Below are 22572 nucleotides of genomic sequence, written 5' to 3'. Positions count from 1 at the left end.
CCAGTGTGCTCTACAGTAGTATTTTCAGTGAGGATGTGATTGTTTGTAAACACTTGACGTATTACTGATGTGTCTCAGAGTTACTCAATTTTAATCTTAAATTTATGTGTGCGATTGATAATAATCCTATTGGATAATAGGATGTTTATGAGTTATTTTTGTTTTAATTTGATGTATTTTGTTATTTGAGGCATAGTCTCTCTCTGTGGCCCAGGCAGGCCTCAAATTTATGACATTTCTTCAGCCTTAGCCTCCAAGTGTTGAGATTACATGTGTGAACCACCACATATGGCTGTATGTGCTGCTTGGTTTATTTTTTCATTGTTGTCGTATTGTGTTGTTTCGTTGCCTAAGAAGATGGAGTGTTGTGCTACACAGACTGGCCTTGCATTTACTGTTCACTGAAAGAAAGTTTAAATTCTGATCCTCTTGCCTCTCCTTGAAAGTGCTGGGATTGTGTCAGTCTCACCCCTGGTGACACGGTGAGGGGATCAAATCCAGGAATCTTTGTGTGCTAGGCAATACTGAACCGCACTGCCAGCGTTGTATGTTGTTCTTGGCACACTGATTTGTGTTATTAACAATTCCTGCTGTCTAGTTGAATTCTGTCCTTAAATACTGCAGTAAATTGTAATGAGGGGGGCTATTTTTACATGTAGTTGAAGGAATGTCCACAGTGAGGATTATTTTAAATAATTTCTGGGTATTATAGTTTGATTTTTATGTCCCAGTAGAATATATTCTGAGACTCCAAAAGACTGTGTTTATTGAATTAGTTCTGCTGTTGTCATTCTGAAACTGTTGGTTGCGTATTGTGACATAAACTAGTGGTTATGGATTGAATTATTTTTATTTATTTATTTATTTATAAGTATTTCGAGACAGGATTTCTCTTTGTAGTCCTGGATGTCTTGGAACTAGTTTTGAAGACCAGGCTGACCCTCACAGAGATCCACTTACCTCTGCCTTCCAAGTGCTGGGGTCAAAGGCGTGTGTCACCACCGCCCAGCTAACGTATTTACTTTTTAAAACTAACATTCTAAATGTTATTTACGTTCCTTTTCTCGTTACATCACTAGGAAATAAGATTGCTAGCAGTTTTAAGCATTTAAGTTTTTTAGCCAATCATTGTTTATTGCTTACAGAAAGTTTTCTAATATTTTCATAATTTGCTAGCTGCTGCTGCCTCTCCTTCAGTTTTGTTTGTTAGTTTTTTTGTCTTTTAGATAGGTTTTGTGTGTGTGTGTGTGTGTAGTCCTGTCTGTCCTAAAATTCATCCTGTAGACCAGGTTGGTCTTGAACTCACAGAGGTACATGTGCTGTCATCAAAGGTGCCCACCCCAACACCCAGCAGCTTCTTTTTTAACGGTTAAGCTTTTGTTTTCAGATGGACCATTATAAGTAGTTTAGCAAAACAAAAAACAAACAAACAAAGAAAAACCCAAAGAAAAACAGAGGCTGTATCAGAGACTTATATATATACTTTTAGATTTTCCGTATTTATTTAGGTGCTTGGAATTGAACCTGGAGTTTTGCACAAGCTAAGCTAAGCTCTGTGACTGAACCTCCCTCCCACACCCCACTTAGCTTTTCATTCCACTGTCTTTCTGCCACACATTAATATTTATAGTGACTGATCCACAGCTTCCATATATATATTTTAAAAAGTGTCCAGAATGAATGTGGCATTCTAATTGTGTCCTAGCACAATTGAAATCAAAATGGTTCTCTATGAAAGAGGGTGCTGGCGGGTGGCTCTCTACACTGTACCTACCCGCCATGCCCTTCCCCTCTAGTTGTTGACATAGTTTTGCTGTGTCAGACCAGCCTTGTAAGTGTGCGCCACCCCAGGCACAGACAAACTCTGTCTTTGACACTTAACCTATTTTGTGTATGACAGGTTATTAACCTTTTTATGCCTATGTTTTCTTATTTGTGAAAATTAACAGTTATGAAGGTAATAGTTACACTTGGAGTTCATTTGCCTTAATTAAAATAATGAAATGAAATTACTTTGCATAGTGTCTGGTACAAAACATTGAGCAAATAACGTTGTGATGGTGTTGGTGGTAAGATTTAAACAGTGTTGATACTGGCAATGCTAACGGGGTTGTGTTTCAACGCAGTAGGCGTCCTTTCCTCAGTGATACCAGTGTTCACCTACTGCTGCTCCATGATTTAGTGCAGATGAATGTACATATATGTACCTATGTGATAATTCTTTCTTTTTTAACATTTATTAATTTACTTATTTTATGCTTAAGAGTGCTCTGTTGGCTTCATGCCTTAAGAGGGCATCATATACCATTTTAGATGGTTGTGAACCACCTTGTGGTTGCTGGGAATTGAACTCAGGACCTCTGGAAGAACACCTAGTGGCTCTTAACCACTGAGCCATTTCAGCCATCTCTCCAGCCCCTGATTCCTGCTGCTTTTTGATGATTTCCCATCTTCTATTTGTCATATTTTTAGTCCTTTTAATACCAACTTGTTTTGTTGTTGAACTGTGTTTTAAACTTATATAATTATTCATTTTCTTCCCTAACTTTCACCTAAAATAATGGTGAGCTCATTTTAATTCTTTTCAGATTACTAAAAATATGTATAAATGGAAAACCCACTCCTTTCTCATTTTAGCCTGCAAACTACTTTCTCAAGGACTAGAAAAGGGTCTGGGGTGGAGTGCCGGCCTGGTGTGCAGGAGACCCTGGGTTAAACGCTCCAAACTGCAAAATACAACAGAATTTTCAGTTAGTTATTTTTTAAAGCTTATTGGTAAGATTGTTCAAGAAAGCAACTATACCATTACCCTTGCAAGTGTGTCTGTAGCTATACCCAGGCAATACCCAGGCTTTCTTGGCCAACTATGCTGAATTAATCAAACAGCCTCATCTATCTGTCTGTCTGTCTGTCTGTCATGTTATGATGCAAATGGAGAGGCTTTGTGGGTCTTGTCAGTGATTTTATGTTTTTGTCTTACATGTAACTGCAGTGTTATAGAGTCATTGATTAATTTATGTACATATATTTTTATCAATGATCACTTTATGAAGAACAGGTTCTTAGTAAGGAATATGTAGGTACATTTGTACATAAAATTAGGAGTTTTCCCAGAAGCCAGAGCAGAGAAGGGATTGACTAATATTCTCATCAGGATCAGATAATACTCTAAGTTTGATGGATTTCATAGTTTGTGACAACTATTTTATGGTTATGCATATGCTACCTTTTTATTTGACACCCCCCACCCCCCCGCCAAATCCAGACTCTGTCCATATACTCTTTTGCTGGATCTTTGTTCTGAGAAGCATATATCAGGATGGTAGCTATAGTGATGGAGAAAACTGGATCAATTTCAAATTCACAGTGCAAGTAAAATTGAGATGAATTGAATCTGATAGGGCAGAAGAAGGGACATATTCATATCAGCCCTCTCTAGAGAGCACCAGAGTCATAGCTCATATGTGGATTAGTACCGTAATTGAAGACACCATTGCACAAAAATTTTCATCTGATTTGTATCTTCAAACTATCATAGTCCTTATTCAGATTTGTGGCAGCTTGTACCAACAGCTTTGTAGATTTTTGTTTAGTTGGTTGTTTTTGTTTTGTTTTGTTTTGGTCTCCTGGTTGAATTCTGTACTCATTCTGGCAGAACTGTAGCTTCGTTTGACCAAACTTTGCTTAGTTTTCATTTCACTACTTAATGTGATTTCCTATTAAAGTCTCTCAGTGACACATTACAGAAATAAATGTAGACCGCTAGACTGGATCAACTATGGGTTATTTTAAAGAGTAATTTTCATCAATAACAAACTATTCTCCTTTTATTGATTTAACTGTCATCAATAGAAGAACCTGGTTAAACATTAAAATGGTATGAAAAGATGGACAGTAAAAGCTAATTCCCTCAATGAGGACTCCAAGTACCTGCTGCTTTTTCCTACAGTTAACAATTTCTCATATTTTTTTCTAGAAACATTGTCAATATGTACACAGTAGAATACCTCCACCCCCTTATCCTGAGCACAAATGAGATCTTGCTTACTAGACCTTGTTCTTTTTACTTAACGGTTAATACAGATTAAAAAAAAAATTCTTTTAAATAGAAGCTGTGAGTTCAAACTTATTGATGGACATATATTGTTAATCATTTGCAATTGTAACATGCTAACAAATATCCTTTCTATGTTATTCATTTCTGTAAGAACATTTTAAACATTTTAGTATAAGTGTCTTAGCCAGGAAGTTGTAATATTAGAAATACAAACCTGATATTAGAGTGACCAGGACAAAGCCAGAATTTTAAGTATGCTGTTATTTATTTGTAATCATTTGTTCTTTAGAACGTTTGTTTTTCCCGTTACATATGAACTGACTCTTCCTCAGTGCATTTCTTAGACCGCTTATACGTTTTATATGGGGCAGAAGGACTTCTATTTGGCTTCTTTGGTCCCCTACCTTGGTTGCCGCTGTTTCCCACAGCAGCCCTCACTGTTTCTGTTAGAATGCTGTCTTTCTGCGCTGAGCAAAGCTTCTTGTCTCCTGTTTGTCCTTTGAGTATCTTGCGTTGGGTTACTTAATCAGATGTTGGTGGTCTATATCTTTCAAATCTTTGTATCCTTTTTAGAAATCTCTAAGCTTAGTTGATATTTAAAGCCATAGATTATACCCATGGTTTAGTTGATCTACATTAAGTCTTGTTCACATCCTCTGTTAATATTCCCATATATCTATTTTGTATTTCTAGAATAGCCTTCCCTACAAATATTTCATTTCAAAGGAATACTTAATCTTTTGGATAGAAAAGAAAACTCCCTGAGTAGATTATTTATTGAACAGTATGAAAACCAGTGCTGTGTTTGCTCTTGGATTATTTTCTCATGTTTAGATCTCTTGAGGTCTCAAGAGTAAACTTTTAAAAGATTTAAATTATAGAACCCGTAATTTAGCACAGTGTGCATTTGAAAATAGCAAAAAAGGCAATGCGGGGCCATGCAGGAAGCTCAATTGGCAGAGTTCTTAGGACCACTTAAATGCTGGGCCTAGCAACATGTCTGTAACTAAGGGAGAAGGGACAAAGACAGATAAGAAACTGTGTGGTATACCCAGTGTTCAGTTTGTTTCAAGCTGAGTTGCAGGGACACACACCTGTAGTCACAGCTGTGGGACTTAGGTGGGAGAATACTTGAGTTTAGGCACAACCCTGTTTCAAAAATAAAATAAAATTAAACTTGCTTCATAAATGTTCATCTTATGTCATTTTCTGTTGCTATAACAATATCTAGTACTGAATGATTTATGAAGGAGAGAGTTCTGAAGTCTGAAAGGTAGAAACTCCCAGCTGCTATCCATGTAAGGGGTCACTCCCTACCCACTTCACAAAACACAGATGTATTTCTGTGGGCGTGAGAGTCCACTCGCTCCTGCCCAGTCCCGTGAGAAAGGAAGACTCAAGCCTTAACATGAGTTTGGGCAGGGATACTCTAAGCCATAAGGTTATTTTGTCCACATTTCACCTTATTCTTTTTAAAAAGCAAGCAAAATACACAAACATGTCTAATTCTTTGAGCGATCCTGCCTAACAGCGTTTCCTTCTGTTGCAGACATGGAGTCTGGAGAACGACTGCCATCCTCCCCAGCCTCCTCCACTACACCAACGGCATCTGCTCCTGCTGTGGCTTCAGTGCTTTCCAAAAGCGGCCTTTCCTCGGGAACTGCTCCACTTAGCGCTACAGTCAGCCCATGTGGTGAATATCCTTTTATACTTGATTTTAGAGCACCGCTCTTTCCATGGTCCTGTGTTTGCAACACCGCTCTGAATAGCATGTTGTTCTCTTGACCTTGGATAATCTCTGGGTAAATGTGTAGCCTTTTGGTTTTGTCTGGATTTTATTCTGGGAAAGCACTAATTTCTCCTGGTTTTCCACACTTGTAACTCTTCTCTGAGAGTTTTGTCTAATTTTTTAATTGTCTTTATTGAGCTATACATTTTTTCTGCTCCCCTCTCTTATTTCTTAATAACCACATAACTAATTTGCTAGTAAATATAGAGTCACAGGCACGTGAAAGAGGGAAGAAATACAGATGTCCTTGGCACAGGTTCTCTCTGTCCTGAGTCCCCCTTAACATTGTGGATTGACAGTGCAGGAATAACACACTTTTTTCATTAAAAACAAAATAAGTGCACTCTTTAAGAATATGTTGTTTTGCTATTTTGATTTTTTTCAATCACCGAAAGTTGCTCATTTAAAGAGTGTCAAGTCCTTACTTTCTTGGCATTCGCAGCAAAGCCATTCAGGGATGTTTAGGACCCATGGAACATTTATCTCCAGAATATACCTTTAGTATTATTGCCATATTTAAGGTTTAAAAAAACAGAATCATTGCAGTAAGAACAGATAGGGCTCTCAAAATAAATGGTTTTTATTGGTTTTGTGAAAAGAGTGATAATCACATTTAACAGGCCATAGACACAGAACAAAACCTGTAACGAATAAGCAGCAAGCCAGCAGGAGTTGTTGGCCTGCTCATTCCAGTGCCTATAAGGATATTTGTTCTTCAGGAAAACAAAGCCAGGCTACCTTTTCTTTGCCCCAGCGAAGGCTTGTCCATCTCCTTGGAGCCTTTCCATAGAACAGAATTGATGCACACCTTAGTCAGTATCCGGTGCCTCCCTACATCTTGGCTCCCACTAAAAGCTCAGAGAATGACCAACCTCACAGAGTGCATTTGCTTGAGATTTTGACTGTTTGACCTAATACATAGAGCTTTAGGAAATTTAAATAGTAGTTCATTTGTACCTTGGTCTGCTGCTTTCCCCCTCCTCACCCCCGCTCACGTGGTGGTGTCCATTTTGGAAGTACATTTCCTTCAAACAAATGCTAAATCACAGGCAGAATCTGTAATACCAGTAAACTAAGACTGCTGTGGTTAAGGCTTCAGTAGGCATGCTTATCTTTAAAATTTGCATTTATATCATTATCGCTCTTCTTCTCTGCAAATGTGTGCCAGGTCAGCATACACTGAGGAAATTGCCAGGTGATTAATGTCTCAGTGCTGTTAGGATGTATGTTAGGTTCAGCAATGATTAACTACGCCATGAAAGCATGGGAGACACGCCACTCACAGATGGGCACCGGAGTGTCATCAGATCCTGAGGCTCCGGGTTTTAATTCTGTCTCTTGAAGTGTGAGACTTTGATTCTCACATGTGTACCTCACAGCTTCATGAGGGGTGTTGCATCTAGAATACCTCTTCAAATCAGGCCAGGGGAATGAAGTAAGCCAGGGTTGCATGCCAGTAGAATGAATGCTTTTCCCAGAAGCCCCACGTAGAGATTTCCACTGAATCTCTTTCATTGGAACTGTGTGAGTGATAGTCTCAACTTCAAGGAAGGACAGGATGTGTGGGTTTAACAGACCATATTACAGCCTTGAATAAAATGGGACTTCTGTTAAGAAGGAAGGAAAACTGGCTTGGTTGAATTATCTGTGCTGTGTGGTGTTGTAGAGGAGAGAGAAGAAGAAGCTCAAGCTGGGGAGTAGGCCATGACAGAACATTTAGAACCAAATTTGACATTCATAAGAATTTATGCAGAATAATATAATAATTAAAATCAAGGACACCATGAGATCAAACCTTGTCTTGTTTACCTATTAGCTCTATGAATTACCTTTTCTTAAGGTTCAGTTGCCTCATTTGTAAGGCAGGAGTAACAGCTGCTTTTAATATTATGATAAACGAAGTACTGACTGTCGTATAACTGTTGCATAGTGAATTGTAACCATTGTCTTTTCTTATACTCTACCTAATAAGAATGGTTTGTTTAGTGACAGTTCTCTCAGGTATCATTTCTACCAGTGTGTTTAGCTTCAGTTTGTAAGAAGAATATAATGAGAGACCTTAAATTTATATTCATATTTATCATTAGCTGCTTACATTTATTCATATGAAAAAATGATGATGGCCCAGATTAAGGTTTATTGGAAATGTGGTAAGAAACAAGACTCTGAAGATATTTGATAATAGATTCATCTGGGATACGAAGACTACATTTGTAGAAGGAGGCATATATTGAAAGAGAAGGCTTGACATGACTTGGTGTGTTTACTGAAGGGCGACGTAATGAGAAATGTAGAGAGGGAATGTTTGTAAGTGAATACTGATAGCCATTGTATCCCTTTTTCTACCAGATATGTTTTATAATCCTGAACTAGGCAACACCTAGCACTGTCAGATCGTGAGGGATTTTTGGTCAGTGATGTAGTGCTTCATTGAGGTGTCTTTGTAGCTTTTTGTAAGATTTTTAGCTTTCTGGGTTTCTTTTCTTTTTTTTTTTAATCCCTCTTTAGGGCTTTTTAGTTCATGTTTCTGTGTCACTATTTTTCCTTAAGTATTTATGAATGGTCTTATTTATGAGATGTTTTACAATTGTATGTGTGGGATCAGTTTTTCACAATGTGATGTGTGTATATATTTGTTTGTTGTATATTTTGATAATGAAACTCCTAATTTTGATGGATCCAATTTCAGTGGTTTTATTTCTGAAGGGATCCTGCTTTGCATCTGAAGTTAAGCATTTATATATTTTACTAACCTCTTGGCTTATTCTAATCTGGCTACTATTACAAATTGCCACATAGCTGATAATTTATAAGTATTAAAAATTTATTATTCACAGTTCTGGAAGCTGGGAAGTCCAAGATGAAGGCGCCACCCGATTCAGTGTCTGGTAAGTGTCTCACAATTGTTTTCTTTTAGTGTTGCAGAATCCTGGCTCGGTACTTAAGTTCTTAATATGAAAAGATACTTATATGTCATTTTATTCTGATGGTAAAAAATTTAAACATTATGGGTAATATCTGGTGAATGATCCCTGACTTACAACAGACATGGCAGGGAAGTAGAAAGAGAAATAGTTGTTGGGAGGAGGGACCAAGCACAGGGTGACTTTGCTTTATAACCATCTGGTGCCCATGATGAGAACTAAGCTGTTCTGAGAGCTACATGAATCACTTCTGATGGTACCCTAGGACCAAATCGTCTTCTATCTCCTTTTAACATGCTGAGGCCTGAACGTCCAACTCTTTAGGGGACAAACCATATCCAAACCACAGCATTGAAAGCCTTTTTCCTTAGAGATTTCACCTTCTTGTTGTGTCTTCTCTCACATGGTAGAAAAGGGATCAAACCAATTTGTTGTTTTGCTTTTTCAGTGGAGTAAGGGTCACAGCCTCAAGAAATCACTACAAAAGTGGAAAAGTAGGAAGATGGTTGTGAGTGACTTTCCTTCCCTGGGGGAAATAAGCAAACATCTGTTCACTCCAAAGAGGGAAGCAACAGCTGACCAAAGAAACAGTTCACCCACATCTATCCTAATGGGTCGTATTTGGTTTACTTCCAGGAATGTGGGTGAAGTGTTTATTATAGGAGCATGGGTGACTCAGTAGCAGCTGCATCATCAAAGTTCAGTGTTAACATGGATGATCATTCTTGAAAGCTGTATCCCTGAAGCTCTGTGCATAACTTATGGGAGCTCTGCATGCTGGAGAGTCCGTTCTCCCAAACAGTCGTTACTGCTTTTATTATCTTCCAGAGGAGTTTTAGGAATTTTGTAAGTTTCAAGAGACCTCTGAGCTCTATAAATTACCTTTGCTTTTTAAGTCCCGTGAGTTGGGAGGCAATAGATACAGAACATAGTTTTTTAACATCTCTTGTAAGAACAGTAGTGTATTGGTAAGGAGAACAGCTTTCTCAGTTTTTAATACTGTCTCTTTGCAGTTCTAACATACAAATTTTGAGGGAACACCAACATTCTCATTTCTACTATATAGAAAAGTACATGATTGTTAGGTGTCTGACCATTGTGACAGACTGAATTTAGCCTTTGAGTTTTGAAATTCTTACCTGTTGGACTTTGGTTATAATATGTATCAAGTCAGTTAGAGATAACATATAACACTAAAAGTATTTTAAGTAGAATGAAATTTAATTAAACTAATTGAGTACTAAGAAATTACGGAATAACTGACCCCTGGCTCCCATGACTGACGTCAGGATATGGCCGCCTAACTGAGCTGTTAAGGAAGTTATCTCTGGTTTAGTTCAAGCCACTCTCCCAACTGCTGACTTCATGATTTTACTACTTTACCTGCAACCTACTAGACTCCAACCCCCCTCCAGCCCTTTCCTAAAGAGATAACTAAATGATCGGATCTAGGACTTGAGACATGGATGACAAAGGAGAGGCCTGCCTATGAGTCCTAGTTAGTTCAAGGAAGACAGCTCTGACAACTTGGCAACTGTCAAAATTAAAAAGGGCTAATAATGTATTCAATGGCGAGAGGCATGCTTAGAAAATTTTTGAGTTCAACCCCAGTGTTGAAGTCAGAAAAGGTGAGAAGGCAGAGAGAAGTCAACCCTGTCTATATATGTGCTTACTAATTTCTCTTTTATACTTTCTGTGCAATCAGATAATTAAGTGCAATAAATGCTCACAGAAATATCGCTTTTAGCTCTTATAGGAAATGCAAATATTGATTTTTTTTTATAAAGATTATTAAGGTCTTTTCAAGTACTTCATCCTTTCTATAATATCATTATTTTTGGACCATATCGTGTTTGGGAATATGAGAAGGTGCTCCTATGTCACCTGTCCTAAATAAGGAAGACATTCCTAAAGCCTTCCTTTACCCAAAAACTCTTGTGACGCCTTCTCTGTTTTCTGCTGAAGTTTTTACAATCACGCTTTCTCCAAGACCACCCCATGTGCTTTCTGTTTCCTTGCCTTCTGTGCATATTCTAGCTCACAGCAGAGCCTTGCTTCCTCAGCCCTACCACTTCGCAGTTGACACTGACCAATCTTGCCTCCTAGCATCTGGGACACAGCTCTTAGCTTTTCTGTTCTCTCTCTAGCTCCAGCTTCTTAGATCTTTATTCGTTTCTCTGGTTGGTTTGTTTTATTTGACTTGGATTTGCTGGTCGCTTTACTCATAAAGGTGAACTTGCCTAGGTCTTGGTCCTGAGGGTTTTTCTCTCTTGGCTGTTTAAATGGACCCGAATGAAAACTGTGAACTTTCTCAGATCCTAATTGTACACGTTTTGTACATATGTTTTATAGACATCTCAACCATAACAAATGAACAAACACAAACTTAAAGTTTTCATTTTCTGCTAAAATCAGCTTCTCTTATGCTTATCCTCATTTGTTCAAATATTCGGAACTGTTACGGACGTCCTGTGGCTTCAGTCTTAATTTTTTTCTTTCACTCTCACATAATGATCTCAACGATTCTGCTTTTAATTTTAAGTTGTAGCTGGTACCTTCTTTCCGGCCTGCTGTCACTTCAGTAGGTGGCACCAGAACCTCCCCTCCGGTGTCACTGTAGTTCAGAGGGCTCTCCACTTCCTTGCTTAGTCACCTTTAGTTCTTTATACAAAGCAGTGAAGGTAATAATGAGAACTTCTCACTTCTGGGTTTTTTAGTTATAATTTATGTACAGCAATAATTCCCACATTTGCTTACAGTTGTCTGTTTTAACTATGATGGGTAGGGAATTGGGGGTGAATCTGGGAAAAACTGATGGAGGGAAAGTTATATAACCAAAACACATTGTTCAAAACTTTATAGTTTTGAATGAATGTTTAAAAAACCCTATAGGGACTTTAGGCTCTTGAGTTGGTCTGGGCATTTGGGAAAGTAAACTTTTGCTCTATATGAAAGTTTACCCAACATAGTAAAAAAAAAAAACAAAAAAAACTCCAGAATTCTGAGGCCATGCAGTCTATTAACACTGGAATATAACAGACAAATTTAGTTTATCCTCTGAAATTCATGGTGAAAGTGTAAATATGCATAAGAAAAACCCTATGTGTACCCACGTAGGTTATAGCCACCGCTTCAGGTTCCATCCTTATTTCCACCCTGGTAGCCACTGCCCCGCTTTCTGCCACTTTTGACTGGTTCTGGGCTTTTATGTAAATTAAGTCATGTGTGCTTTTGTGGCTTGTGTCTTTCATAACACTTTTTAAATAGTTGTATTGTTGTTTATATAGTAGTTCATTCTTTTATCTTACTAATTATATTTTGTTTTATAACTGTGCCAGAATTTGTGTAATCATTTACCTGATGATAGACAGTGCAGTGTTTTGGCTTGAGGCGATTATGACTGTTCAAGTTACAAGCCCTTGTGTTTACACATGTTTTTATTTCTCTTGGGTAAATACGTAGGATTGGGATTGCTAGAGAGTATTATTCTAAGTATATGCTTAGTTTGAAATTTGGCAAGTTTTATTTAAAGTGTCTGTACCATTTATTTGTTTCTCTGAAAGCAACACTAAGTAGTGCCCATGCTTAATGTGTCATTAAGGAACATTTTAAACCAGCACAGCTGCTATATTACACATCTGTCTAGCTTTGGTTTGGTTTTTAATTTTTTGAATTAAATATAAGTACATTTTTCCCTTTCCCTTTCTTCCTGCCAACCGTTCCAGTGCATTACCCTATACCTTGTTCCCTCTGAAATTCATGGTCTCTATTTTTTAATTGCTACACACATATTCCTAAATATATGTAAATACAGACTGCCCAGTCCATATAATGTTCCTTGTCTGTGTGATTTCAGAGCTACTTGGTGTGGTTTTTAGTATGCTTTCTCTGAAGACCGATGGAAATTTGCACGCACTCATTTGTCATTCGTATACTTTCTCTCATAGTTATTTATCCAGGTATTTCGTTCATTCATGGTAGAGGCTGCCTTTCTTTCCAATCTGTGTAATTTTTGTTTCTTAATCTTTGCTTCATGAACTTTTACTGTTTGGTAAAATATCAAATAGAACTAATAACAGACATCATTAACTTTTGAGTATTTTTTATTTAATTTAGTATTGATTTTGTCATATGATTGTATCTAGTGAGATGCTAACACAGACTTGATTTTTAACTTGCTAATAAGGTGAAGTAATTGACTAATTTTTTTATATGGTAAACCATTTTAACAGCCAGGGATCTAATTCCAATTAATCATGCTGTATTGGTCTTTTAAAACTTTGTTGATGTTATTTGTTAAATTTCTATTAGGCAACCTACATGAGTACTCACCAGGATTGTTGCTCCATTTTTCTTTCCTGTCATTCTCTGTTGGAAATTATTTGGGACAGTTCCCAGTCCTACTGTTCTGGAAGAGTATATAATTATTTTTACTCTTCTAAATATTTGACAAAATTTAACCGTGAGGTCATGTAAGCATTGGGGTGTGTGTGTGTGTGTGTCTGTGTCTGTGTCTGTCTGTGTGTCTTGTCTTTCTGTGTCTCCTTGTGTGTAAACTTTTATTATTGTAAGATATTAAGTCATAGCTTTATCTTTGAAGAATAGGTACAGCTGGGGGTAGATGAGCTCATTGGTTGGTGTCTTTCTTATGTTCAAGTTGTCCTGGTTTTAATACTTAGTAATAAATATGTCAACACTGCAGGTTATCTCTGTATTTAAGTGAGATTTGGTCTTTGAAGGGATTTATCTGTTGTTGAATTTATGAGTCCAAATTGTAGTACTTTCTTTTTCATTGTTAATATTCATACTGTGTGCCTTTTCTCATTTTGTAGACATATACTGATTTCATTGATCTTTTTAAAGAATCGAGTGTGAGTCTGAATTTTCTTAAGGTTTTGTTTTGTTTCAGTGATTTACACCTTATCTTTATTATTTGTTTTTTTATTAATATAATTTCTTTTTCCTGTTTTTTATTACATTAACCTTCTTTCCTTCCTTCCTTTCTTCCTTTCCTCCCTCCCTTCCTCCCTTCCTCCCTTTCTCCCTCCCTCCCTCCCTCCCTCCCTCCCTCCCTCCCTCCCTCCTTCCCTCCTTCCTTCCTTCCTTTCTTTCTTTCTAATTACCTATTCTGTGACATGGTTTCTCTCTATTGCCCTGCCATCCTGGAGCTTTATAGACCAGGATAGCCTCCAACTCAGAGATGCACCTGCCTTCCAAGTTCTGGGATTAATGACATGTACCACCACCAGCTGACTTTTCCCTGTCTTTTAAAGTAAAAAATTGATCATTTATTTGAAACCTTTGTCCTTTATATATGTATTTATTACTGTGCATTTCCTTTTATAGTATGACCATGGCTGCAGCTTGTGCATTTTTGAGTATTGATTGTCTTATTCCATTAAGAATATTTATGTTCCCTTGATTATCCCTCTTTGACTAACAGACTTTATAGAAGTGAGCAATTTAGCATGCACATTTTAAAAATTGTTACCCACTTTGGTTTTATTGTGATCGGAAAATTTGTTTATGCTATCATATTCTCTGGTTACTGTGTTCTGATAATATTTTTAGAGAAGTTCCCCATTGGTCTCTGTACATTTGAAAATAGTTGGGTCAGCAAAGTGTTTTTAGCAGAAACAAGTCTGCTGCATTGCGGTTTCCTTGCCTCTGTGTTTACTCCTCACTCAGCTGCTCTGCCTGCTTCAGCCTCTGTAGTATGATGTGTCAGACTCCTCTTCCTGAGCCAGGCTCCTAAGAATGTACAGCAGAGCATTATCCACCTCAGCAGATCTGCTGGCCAGGGCTTTGCCTTCAGGAGTAGATTTCCATATGGTCTTTGCCAGCTCCTCTGCCATTCATACTCACAGACAGCTAGGCATTTGGGTTCTTAAATTCTCAATTTGCTTGGGGTTTTGTTCTTCTGATAGTTACTCACTAGTATTTTATGCCTCCAGATTTCCAGGTGTTTATGTAGCTCTGAATTCTGACTTCTGTACTTCATGTAGCTGGTCTTACTGTTGTTGTTCTGCTGTTTTCTGTCGCAGCTGGTAGATGACCCAGCATAATTGGAGAGGGAACCAACAATGTGTACTTCTTACCCCTTTTTGTTACCATTTTTTACAGACTCTCCTTTGGCTTTTCCCTACATGGAAACTTCGTAATAGCTTTAGATTGTGTGTGTGTGTGTGTGTGTGTGTGTGTGTGTGTGTACGTACACACGTGTGCAGGCATGAAGCTTACAGGGGAAAGCTGGAAGTCCCTTCAAGTGACATTCCTACTTTGTCTTTTGAGGCAGGGTATCTCACTGGAACCTGGGGCTAAGTTGCCTCTCCTGGCTGACCTGCAAGCCTGCTAGAATCCTTCTTTCTTTTCAGGCACACAGAACTACAGCTAGCTTTTTCCATAGGAACTTGGAATCAGGTTCACATAAGCACTTTGCTGACCGAGCTACATCCCCAGCCCTATGTTGTTTCTTTGAAGTAGGTTCGCACGTAGTTCAGGCTGGCCATGAAACCTGCTGTGCAGTACACGTTGACCGGCCTCCATCTTCCAAGTGCTGGAATTAGAAGTGTGCACTACCAGTCCCCGCCTAATCTTTTCCTTTTATAAATTGAGTTAGAATCTTGTTAGAAACAATTACCACCTTATGTAGGATTATTGTGGCTGCCTCAATCCTCTTCCAGTATTAGGTAAAAATGCTGTCCCTTATGTAATGAGCACATGATGCAAACAGACTATTCTAAGCTAGAGAGATCTCAATGGGTATTTTTCTGGGCACTAAGATGTTGGAAGGAAGGACCCCTCAGAAGGAGTGGAGCCAAAGGATGAAAGGAAGCTGCATGTTAGTCATTCTGTAAATGGAGCTTCTTCATCTGGAGCGAATCTTTCCCAAGAGCTTTTGAGGTATGAGAGTCATCAAATTGACCTTTTCACATAGCCTGAATAAGATGTTTTGTGTATTTCGTCCTGAGTAATACCCAAGGTTGTCCATTGTCCCTCACCTGACCTTTCCCGCTCTCACATCTGTCTGTGTCCTTCTCATTCTGAGCCATTGTATTCCAGCCTCCTGACATTTCACTTCTGCACATATAAAGCTCTCTTTTCTGGACCAGTGTCGGAAGTTTGCCCCTATCTTGTCTGAGAAATCTTCCTGTGCCTGTTTATTCCTCGTGCTTTGTCTCAGTTATCCAGAGATCGCTGTCTGAATAACTGATGCTAATTCTGTGACCACTTGGCTGGAGATGCAGGATGCCTGAATGTGTCTGCAAGGTATGCTTTAATGAGACTGGCATTTGAAGCAATGGATTGAGCAGAGAAAAGTGCTTTCCCTGGTGTTGATGAACAGCATTCAATTCCGCAAGGACTTGAGAAAATGGAAAGATAGAAGAGAAAAATTGTTTTCTCTGCTTGGCTGCTTGATCTGAGACGTCAGCCTTCTCCCACGACTCAGACTTAAACTTCATCAGCTCTGTAGCTCCAGGTTTCCTTGTGGGCCAACATAATTTTATTTGCTGCTTCGTCATAATAAATCATTGGTTCCTACTGGTTCCACGTCTCTGAAGAATCTTGACTAATTCTGACCTTAATTATAGATGACTCCCACTGATCATAGTGTCTAGGTAATTGCTCTACCATTATCTACCCCTGTACCTATTAATTTCCTCCATAGAACCCTTCACAATATGTAATTATACATTTGATGTTGTTTTATTCGTCCTTTCCCTGGGTCTAAAGGGCAAGGACTATATCTGTTTTCTTCTACAGTGTGTGTCCTTTAATTTTTGGCACAGAATACATAAGAAACCATTATGGAAAAGAGAAGGAGGGCTGAACTAGGACTTGAAAATTAGAGTTTTCTGGTTCTTTCACCATCTCTCACTTCTAACATAGTGATACATTGGATGCCCTGACTGATGTCTTCAAGCATCAGTAATACCAGGTGCCTGTTAGATCTTCTTCACACCTATCCCCAGGCTTCTGTGAGGATTGGTCTTGTTATATTGTTAGGTCTGAAGATATGGCTCAGCTGTTAAAGGCTAGACTCACATCCAAAAATATAGAACTTGTTACATTGGTAACTGAAATCATGAAGGATTACAGGACTGTCAGTGTCCTAGTTAATCCCAGAGGCAGGGTAAGCTCAGAGATTGACCAAGATTGATGTGCAGTGCGGCAGATCTAACAAAATACAGAGCAATGTGTTCTCTTACTGCGGTCCATTGTACTGACCATCTCTCCTGAACTTATGGACCAAGAAGAAGTCAGACAGCGGGGAAATCCTCAGGTTTTCAAGACTGTAACACAAACATGTAAATAAAATTCTTCAGTGGGGGAGAAATTTACAGATTTTCTAAGCTGCACTAGGTACTATTTTGGTAATTTTAGATGACTGCAAAAATTTCATCTGGAGACTGAGCATCAAGAATGACAGTGTAAGGTACTGGGGGAAAATCAGTTAACCAACCACATACAACTCTTTAAAAAAACATTCATTTCTAACTCTCTGGTCACTGGAAGAAAAGTTTTATGTGTGTTTCTTATTTATAAAGGTTCAATGTACTCTAGAATTTCCTTTCTCATTTGTTCTCAATCAGAAGTAAATGTTCAATGTTCTTGCTCCATGGAAGAGGGAAGGAAATTTTACCAAGGCGAAAGGGAAGATCAGAAGAACTCCTAACTCCTGCATGGTGTAAAGTTCCTCCAGAGGCTCCGATGGGAGTGGCCCTGTGGGGACAGTGGGTCTTTATCCTCACTAGCTGCAAGAGCAGACTGTCACTGAAGCATCCTTAGCTGCAGTACAGCCTTCGGGTCATGGTGGACTGCTGGCAAAGAGCGCAGCTGAGTCAGGCCTTCTCTTTAATTCAGGAGCTCTTGATTGCAGTACTTTCACTCCAGCTCTGAGACAATGAATTCTCCAAGCTGTGCTTGCCTTTGCAGGTCTGCATCAGTTTGGGTTCTTCTGTTTCTGCCAGGCCATATTTTTCAAATAAATAGAAAATCTAAAGGGATATTTTGGTGAAAGTATCCCAGGTGTAGAATAAAGAGGACCTCTCATCTCAGATATTTTAAAGAACTAGAGAGGAGACGAAAAAAGAAATCAGAGTCAGATTATCTGCTTCGAATTCTTTGACACTTGAAATACAACTGGATCATATCAAAGAGCATGAATAGCATCGGGAGTCCTGCCTGTTATGTTCATGAACAGCACTATCAAACTGAATGGCTTCATGAAGCTGGATCAGATTCCAGTAAATAACCTGCATGTCTGGTGCAAATTGATTCATCAAAATAATGAACAATCTATCACCAAGAAGCAGAAGAGGGATCGGTGCTGATTTAGGGTCAAAGAGCATCAAAATTTAGCACCCTGCCAGCATTATTTGAATTTTAAAGTCTTTAAGTCTATTAATATTTAACATTATTTATATTGGGAATATATATTTAAATGTATTAGAAGCATTTATAATAGCAGCTTTACCTAAAAGTAAATGTAGTCCATTAATATATTTATTTAGAATGCCTGTATCCTGTTTCACTTGACCCTTAGTCAATTAGGCAGGACTGTGTGTTTGCAAGTCTTAATCTCAGGGGCCAGCTAAGCAGCTGACGTAAGTCAGATCCTATTGATTATGCATATATTTCACTTGACAGTACAGGGAAGACAGAACTGAAATGACACCATCAGGTGTTGTCTGTTTCAGAATGTGTCAGCGTTCTGGTCCAGTGCATCAATGTATCAAACTGTACTTCAGTGTGTAGGTATGGCCTGTCCTCCAATAAGCAGCTGCATCCTAAGGAGCCCACACCTTGTGTTTCCAATATTGTCTAAATCTGTGACTGTATTCATGTAGAAAGTAACATACTTGCCTAGTTTGGCTAATTTAATACATGTGAATAAAGTGCTTGTTTTCAACTAATTAAAGAATCAGTTGAATGTGCTGAAGAGGCAAGGCTTAAAACCCAACTCTGAGGTAGGTGTATTTGAAAAGCAACTTGGTTTTAGGTTTACAGCCATTAGGGGATCACTAGGGGATGCGAGAGGTCTACGAGGTGTTTAATAGATAAAGCCAACTTCAGGATTTCCATCATGCTGAGAATTTTTATATTACCATTTTTTCTCGGCAGTTTCTTTGTTAAGCTTATAGGCTTCTGCAAATCTTCGATGAAGGCTTTCTATTGTCCAACTGTCTTTTTCTCTTTTTCTCTTTGAATTTTACTCATTTCTTAGTTGTGTGCATGCACACACATGTTCTTGTGGAAGTCAGAGGGCAGCTTGGTGTCAGTTCTCCCCTTCTACTATGTTTCTGCTGCACCGCAGGACACTCCGGGCTGCGGAGTTCCAGACGTGCTCTTGGGTCTGTCCTTCTTGTGGATTCTAGTATCCAACACAGCTCATCAGGCTTGCCCAGCAAGCATGCTTACTCACTGAGACATCTCTGCCCCTGTTAGCTCTTCTTAACTGAGGTGTATTTAATGGGAGGTTGAACTCAAGGACCTAAGTATTTTTGAAATATTATTTTAATTTTTACTAGTAGAACTTTGCAGTTTTAATTTTATATTTTAGTAGTAAGTCAATTAAGTAATTTTGATAACTAACCAAGTGTTACAGGTTAGATTGTATCTTCCTGTTACAAAGAAAAAGAGATGTATTGGAGCCCAACTCAAGGTGCTTCAGAATGTGAGCTTACTCAGAGATGGTCTTCCATCCAGTTAAAATGAAGTCAGCAAACAGGCCCAGTTCTACTGTGCCTGTGTCCTTATACAAGACATGTCCACAGCCAAGACAAAGGCTACACTAGAGTGTAGAAGAGAAGCATGACACATCCTTTCCTGTGCACCAGGGCTAGCCAGAGCGCATCGCCTTAACTTTGTCCTTTCTGTTCTCATCCCCCAAATTGAGGTCAACTGTTTAACAGCCCTAGCAAACTAATGCACTCGGTATTCTTCCAAGCTGATTTTGATCGTTTCTCTTCATTGTAGGAAATCAGATTTTCTTGCTTATTCAAAAACAATATTCAAAAATTATTATTAGTTATTTTTATAATACCATACAGCAGTGTTTGAATGTTTTTAAATATATTAAAATGTTGTGTGCTTTTTAGCATTTTAAATATAAGTTCTTAGTTCTTTCAGTAGATTTAGCAAAAAGAAATGTTTACAAAGAAGAAATTAACTTTTAAAAATAGGAGTAGTACAAATTAATAGCACTTGTTTCCACTCAACCTCTGCTTTAATGACTTCTCATAAAACACTGCTTGAAGAGAAATAGTTAACTTCACAGTGGAGAATCCTGGCAGGCACCAGATTAATCAAGTGATCAAAATTAACATCACCTGTGCTACATAGAAATCTCCTGGGGCTTGACTGTCTTGTTCTGAGGAGGGTCCATTGAGTATCATTCTCGGTGATGTAAAACTTCTTCTGATCATTACAAAACATTAGACACATTTGGATCTCGTTGATTTATCCATCATCTAACAAAAGACAGAAATTGTAGCAGACTGAAGAAAGTTAAAGCACAAAATTCAATGTAATGGGATTTGGAATCTTGAGACAAAGAATGGTGTTAGTGAGATCTGATTTAGGCTAATATATATATATTGCCTAATTAAAGGTAATTTCTTGGCTTTGAAGTCTATGGACTTGTACGGTGTTAGCATTAGTGGGACTAGACTAGAGAAGCATGTATAAGAACTTGCTGTTACTTTTGCAATGCTTATGAATATAAAATAATCTGAAATACTTGTAATGTAAGATAGGTTACTTGTGCATGCCTGCAGTTGCGGCATTGAGACACAGAAACAGAAAGACATCAAGTCCAATGCCAATCTAAGCCATGTAGTGAGCTTGAGGCTGTGGTACATTGTGTGTGTGGTGACGCACACATTTGAGTACCAGGGAGGCAGAGGCCAGCCTGGTATACAGAATGATTTCCCTGACAGCCAGGGCTCCAAAGAGAGACCCTGTAAATCCTGAAAACAAATAAATGACTAAATTTGTTTCGCATTCCATATACCTTTTTAAATATTAAACATAAAGTTTAAATGGCACTAAATAAGAGGATACAGCAATGAAATGAAGATTATATGAGGAGAAATATTCTACCCACATTAACTATAGCATTCTTTTTGCTAATTAAAGTTCAGTTTTACACATCGCTCATTTTGAGTTTCAAAATATTAATCCCTGCTATGTTAGCAATTTCAAGTGTTAACTGATAACTACTCAGTTTATAGCAATTTCAGCTTTTATTTTGACTGGCACATTGCTTTGTTATCTAATATCTGTATTGAAATGGACTGCCCCCTTTCATTTGTGATATTCATACTGTACAGATTACAAAACCTGAGACTAGATTTGCAGTGATGTAAAATCATGTTGGCAGCTTTAAAGCACTAAAGCTTTGGCGCAGCAAGTTTGTGTGGCATTGAAGTTTAGACCGTTTCTGGCACACAGAAAAGCAGCCTATATAGTATCCTTGCTTTGGTTTGTTCCTTTTTCAGTTTCAAGGCTCCAGTTCTTTATGTGAATTGTTTGCTTCATTCACAGGAGATGGAAAGTTGCTAGTGTTCATTGAGATTGACAGAGGTGCTCATAATTCCCATTCCTCATGACTGACACAGTGGCTTTTGCCTCCTGCTTTAGTGTGTCACCTGGTAGACTTGGAAAAGTTGTGCTGAAAAGTTTTAACCCTGTCATTTGAGAATCTTAACATTGCCATTGCAGACACGTGTTCATTATCTCAGTTATTTGTGGTTATGCTCCATCAGTTAAAGCTGAGGCTGAAGTAAAGTTTGCATTCATAATGGAAACTGAACATCTTCCAGTTAAAGGAAACAATATTGCCTTATTGTTTATTTAAACTTTAAATATTTAAACTTTATCTAAGTTTACAGCTATTTTCTTTGAGAAAACTTATTTTTAATCAAGATAGTTTTATTTGGGAACATATATTGACATTAGGTATAATAATGTAAGAAAAATTTAATGTTCCAAAAGTAGAATTTTGTAATATTCAAGTAATCTTGTTTTACATTTAGGAAACCAATAGATCCTATTTGTTTCTTGCTTGCTCTCTGGATAATACAGAACAAGCTTTATTTTAAATGTGATTTACTTTTTGTCTATTGATGATAATACAGCCATCTTGCCTTCCCTAGTCTATGATTGATTTAAAATTTCCATGGAGGCCTGGGGAGATGGTTGAGGAGTGTGAGAACCTTAGTTGTTCTTGCTGTCCCCCATTTAACAAAAATAGACATGTAGCACAGTCCTCATGCGGGGAGTGCAAGAGTTTATTGATCACCAGGCCAAGGCAAATCGTAGAGTTCTCTGTTCAATGAGAGAACTTGTCTCAAAACTTATGTTGGAAAGTGATATAGAAAAACACTCAATGTTGAGTATACACGTGCATGTGTACCCAACCGAACACATATGTGCATACAACACACACACACACACACACACACAACAGCAACACACAGATGAGAAAAATAATTCCCTGTGAGCAGTAGCTTCACATTTTAAGACAGTAGATAGTTTGCAATGAAGCGATCCTGTTGGCCATGGGAGCAGGGGTGTACTCTAACAGTATTTTTGCTGTGTAAAAAGACTAAAACTATAATACAGATGTTATTGAATTAGCTTCTATAATGACTAATTGAAGTTTACCAATTTCTTTTGCAGTTATAGCAGAGAAAAAAGTGGTAAACATTTACAGGACGAGGGTTTGAAAAGGTGTTATATTTTTAGTTGTTTAAAGAATGACTCAATTATTTTAGCCTTTTAAAAGGCAAAAGGTT

General features: G+C 38.0%; 1 protein-coding gene across 13 annotated transcripts in view; it reads left to right on the top strand.

Annotated features, from left to right (window-relative positions):
* Baz2b (bromodomain adjacent to zinc finger domain 2B) overlaps positions 1 to 22572 on the top strand; it is a 214043-nt gene that overhangs the window by 103023 nt on the left and 88448 nt on the right. For all 13 annotated transcript variants that reach the window (XM_087899994.1, XM_048426208.3, XM_087899990.1 and 10 more), the window contains 2 exons: positions 5607 to 5750; positions 8684 to 8734. In XM_087899994.1, coding sequence (XP_087756120.1) covers positions 5609 to 5750; positions 8684 to 8734 — 193 coding nt within the window. In that variant the 5' untranslated portion in view covers positions 5607 to 5608. The remainder of the gene's footprint in view (positions 1 to 5606; positions 5751 to 8683; positions 8735 to 22572) is intronic.

The sequence above is a fragment of the Myodes glareolus genome, chromosome 21 (genome assembly GCF_982192425.1).
Source record: "Myodes glareolus chromosome 21, mMyoGla1.1, whole genome shotgun sequence".
Classification (NCBI taxonomy): Eukaryota; Metazoa; Chordata; class Mammalia; order Rodentia; family Cricetidae; genus Myodes; species Myodes glareolus.
This window is presented reverse-complemented; position numbering and strand designations above follow the sequence as displayed.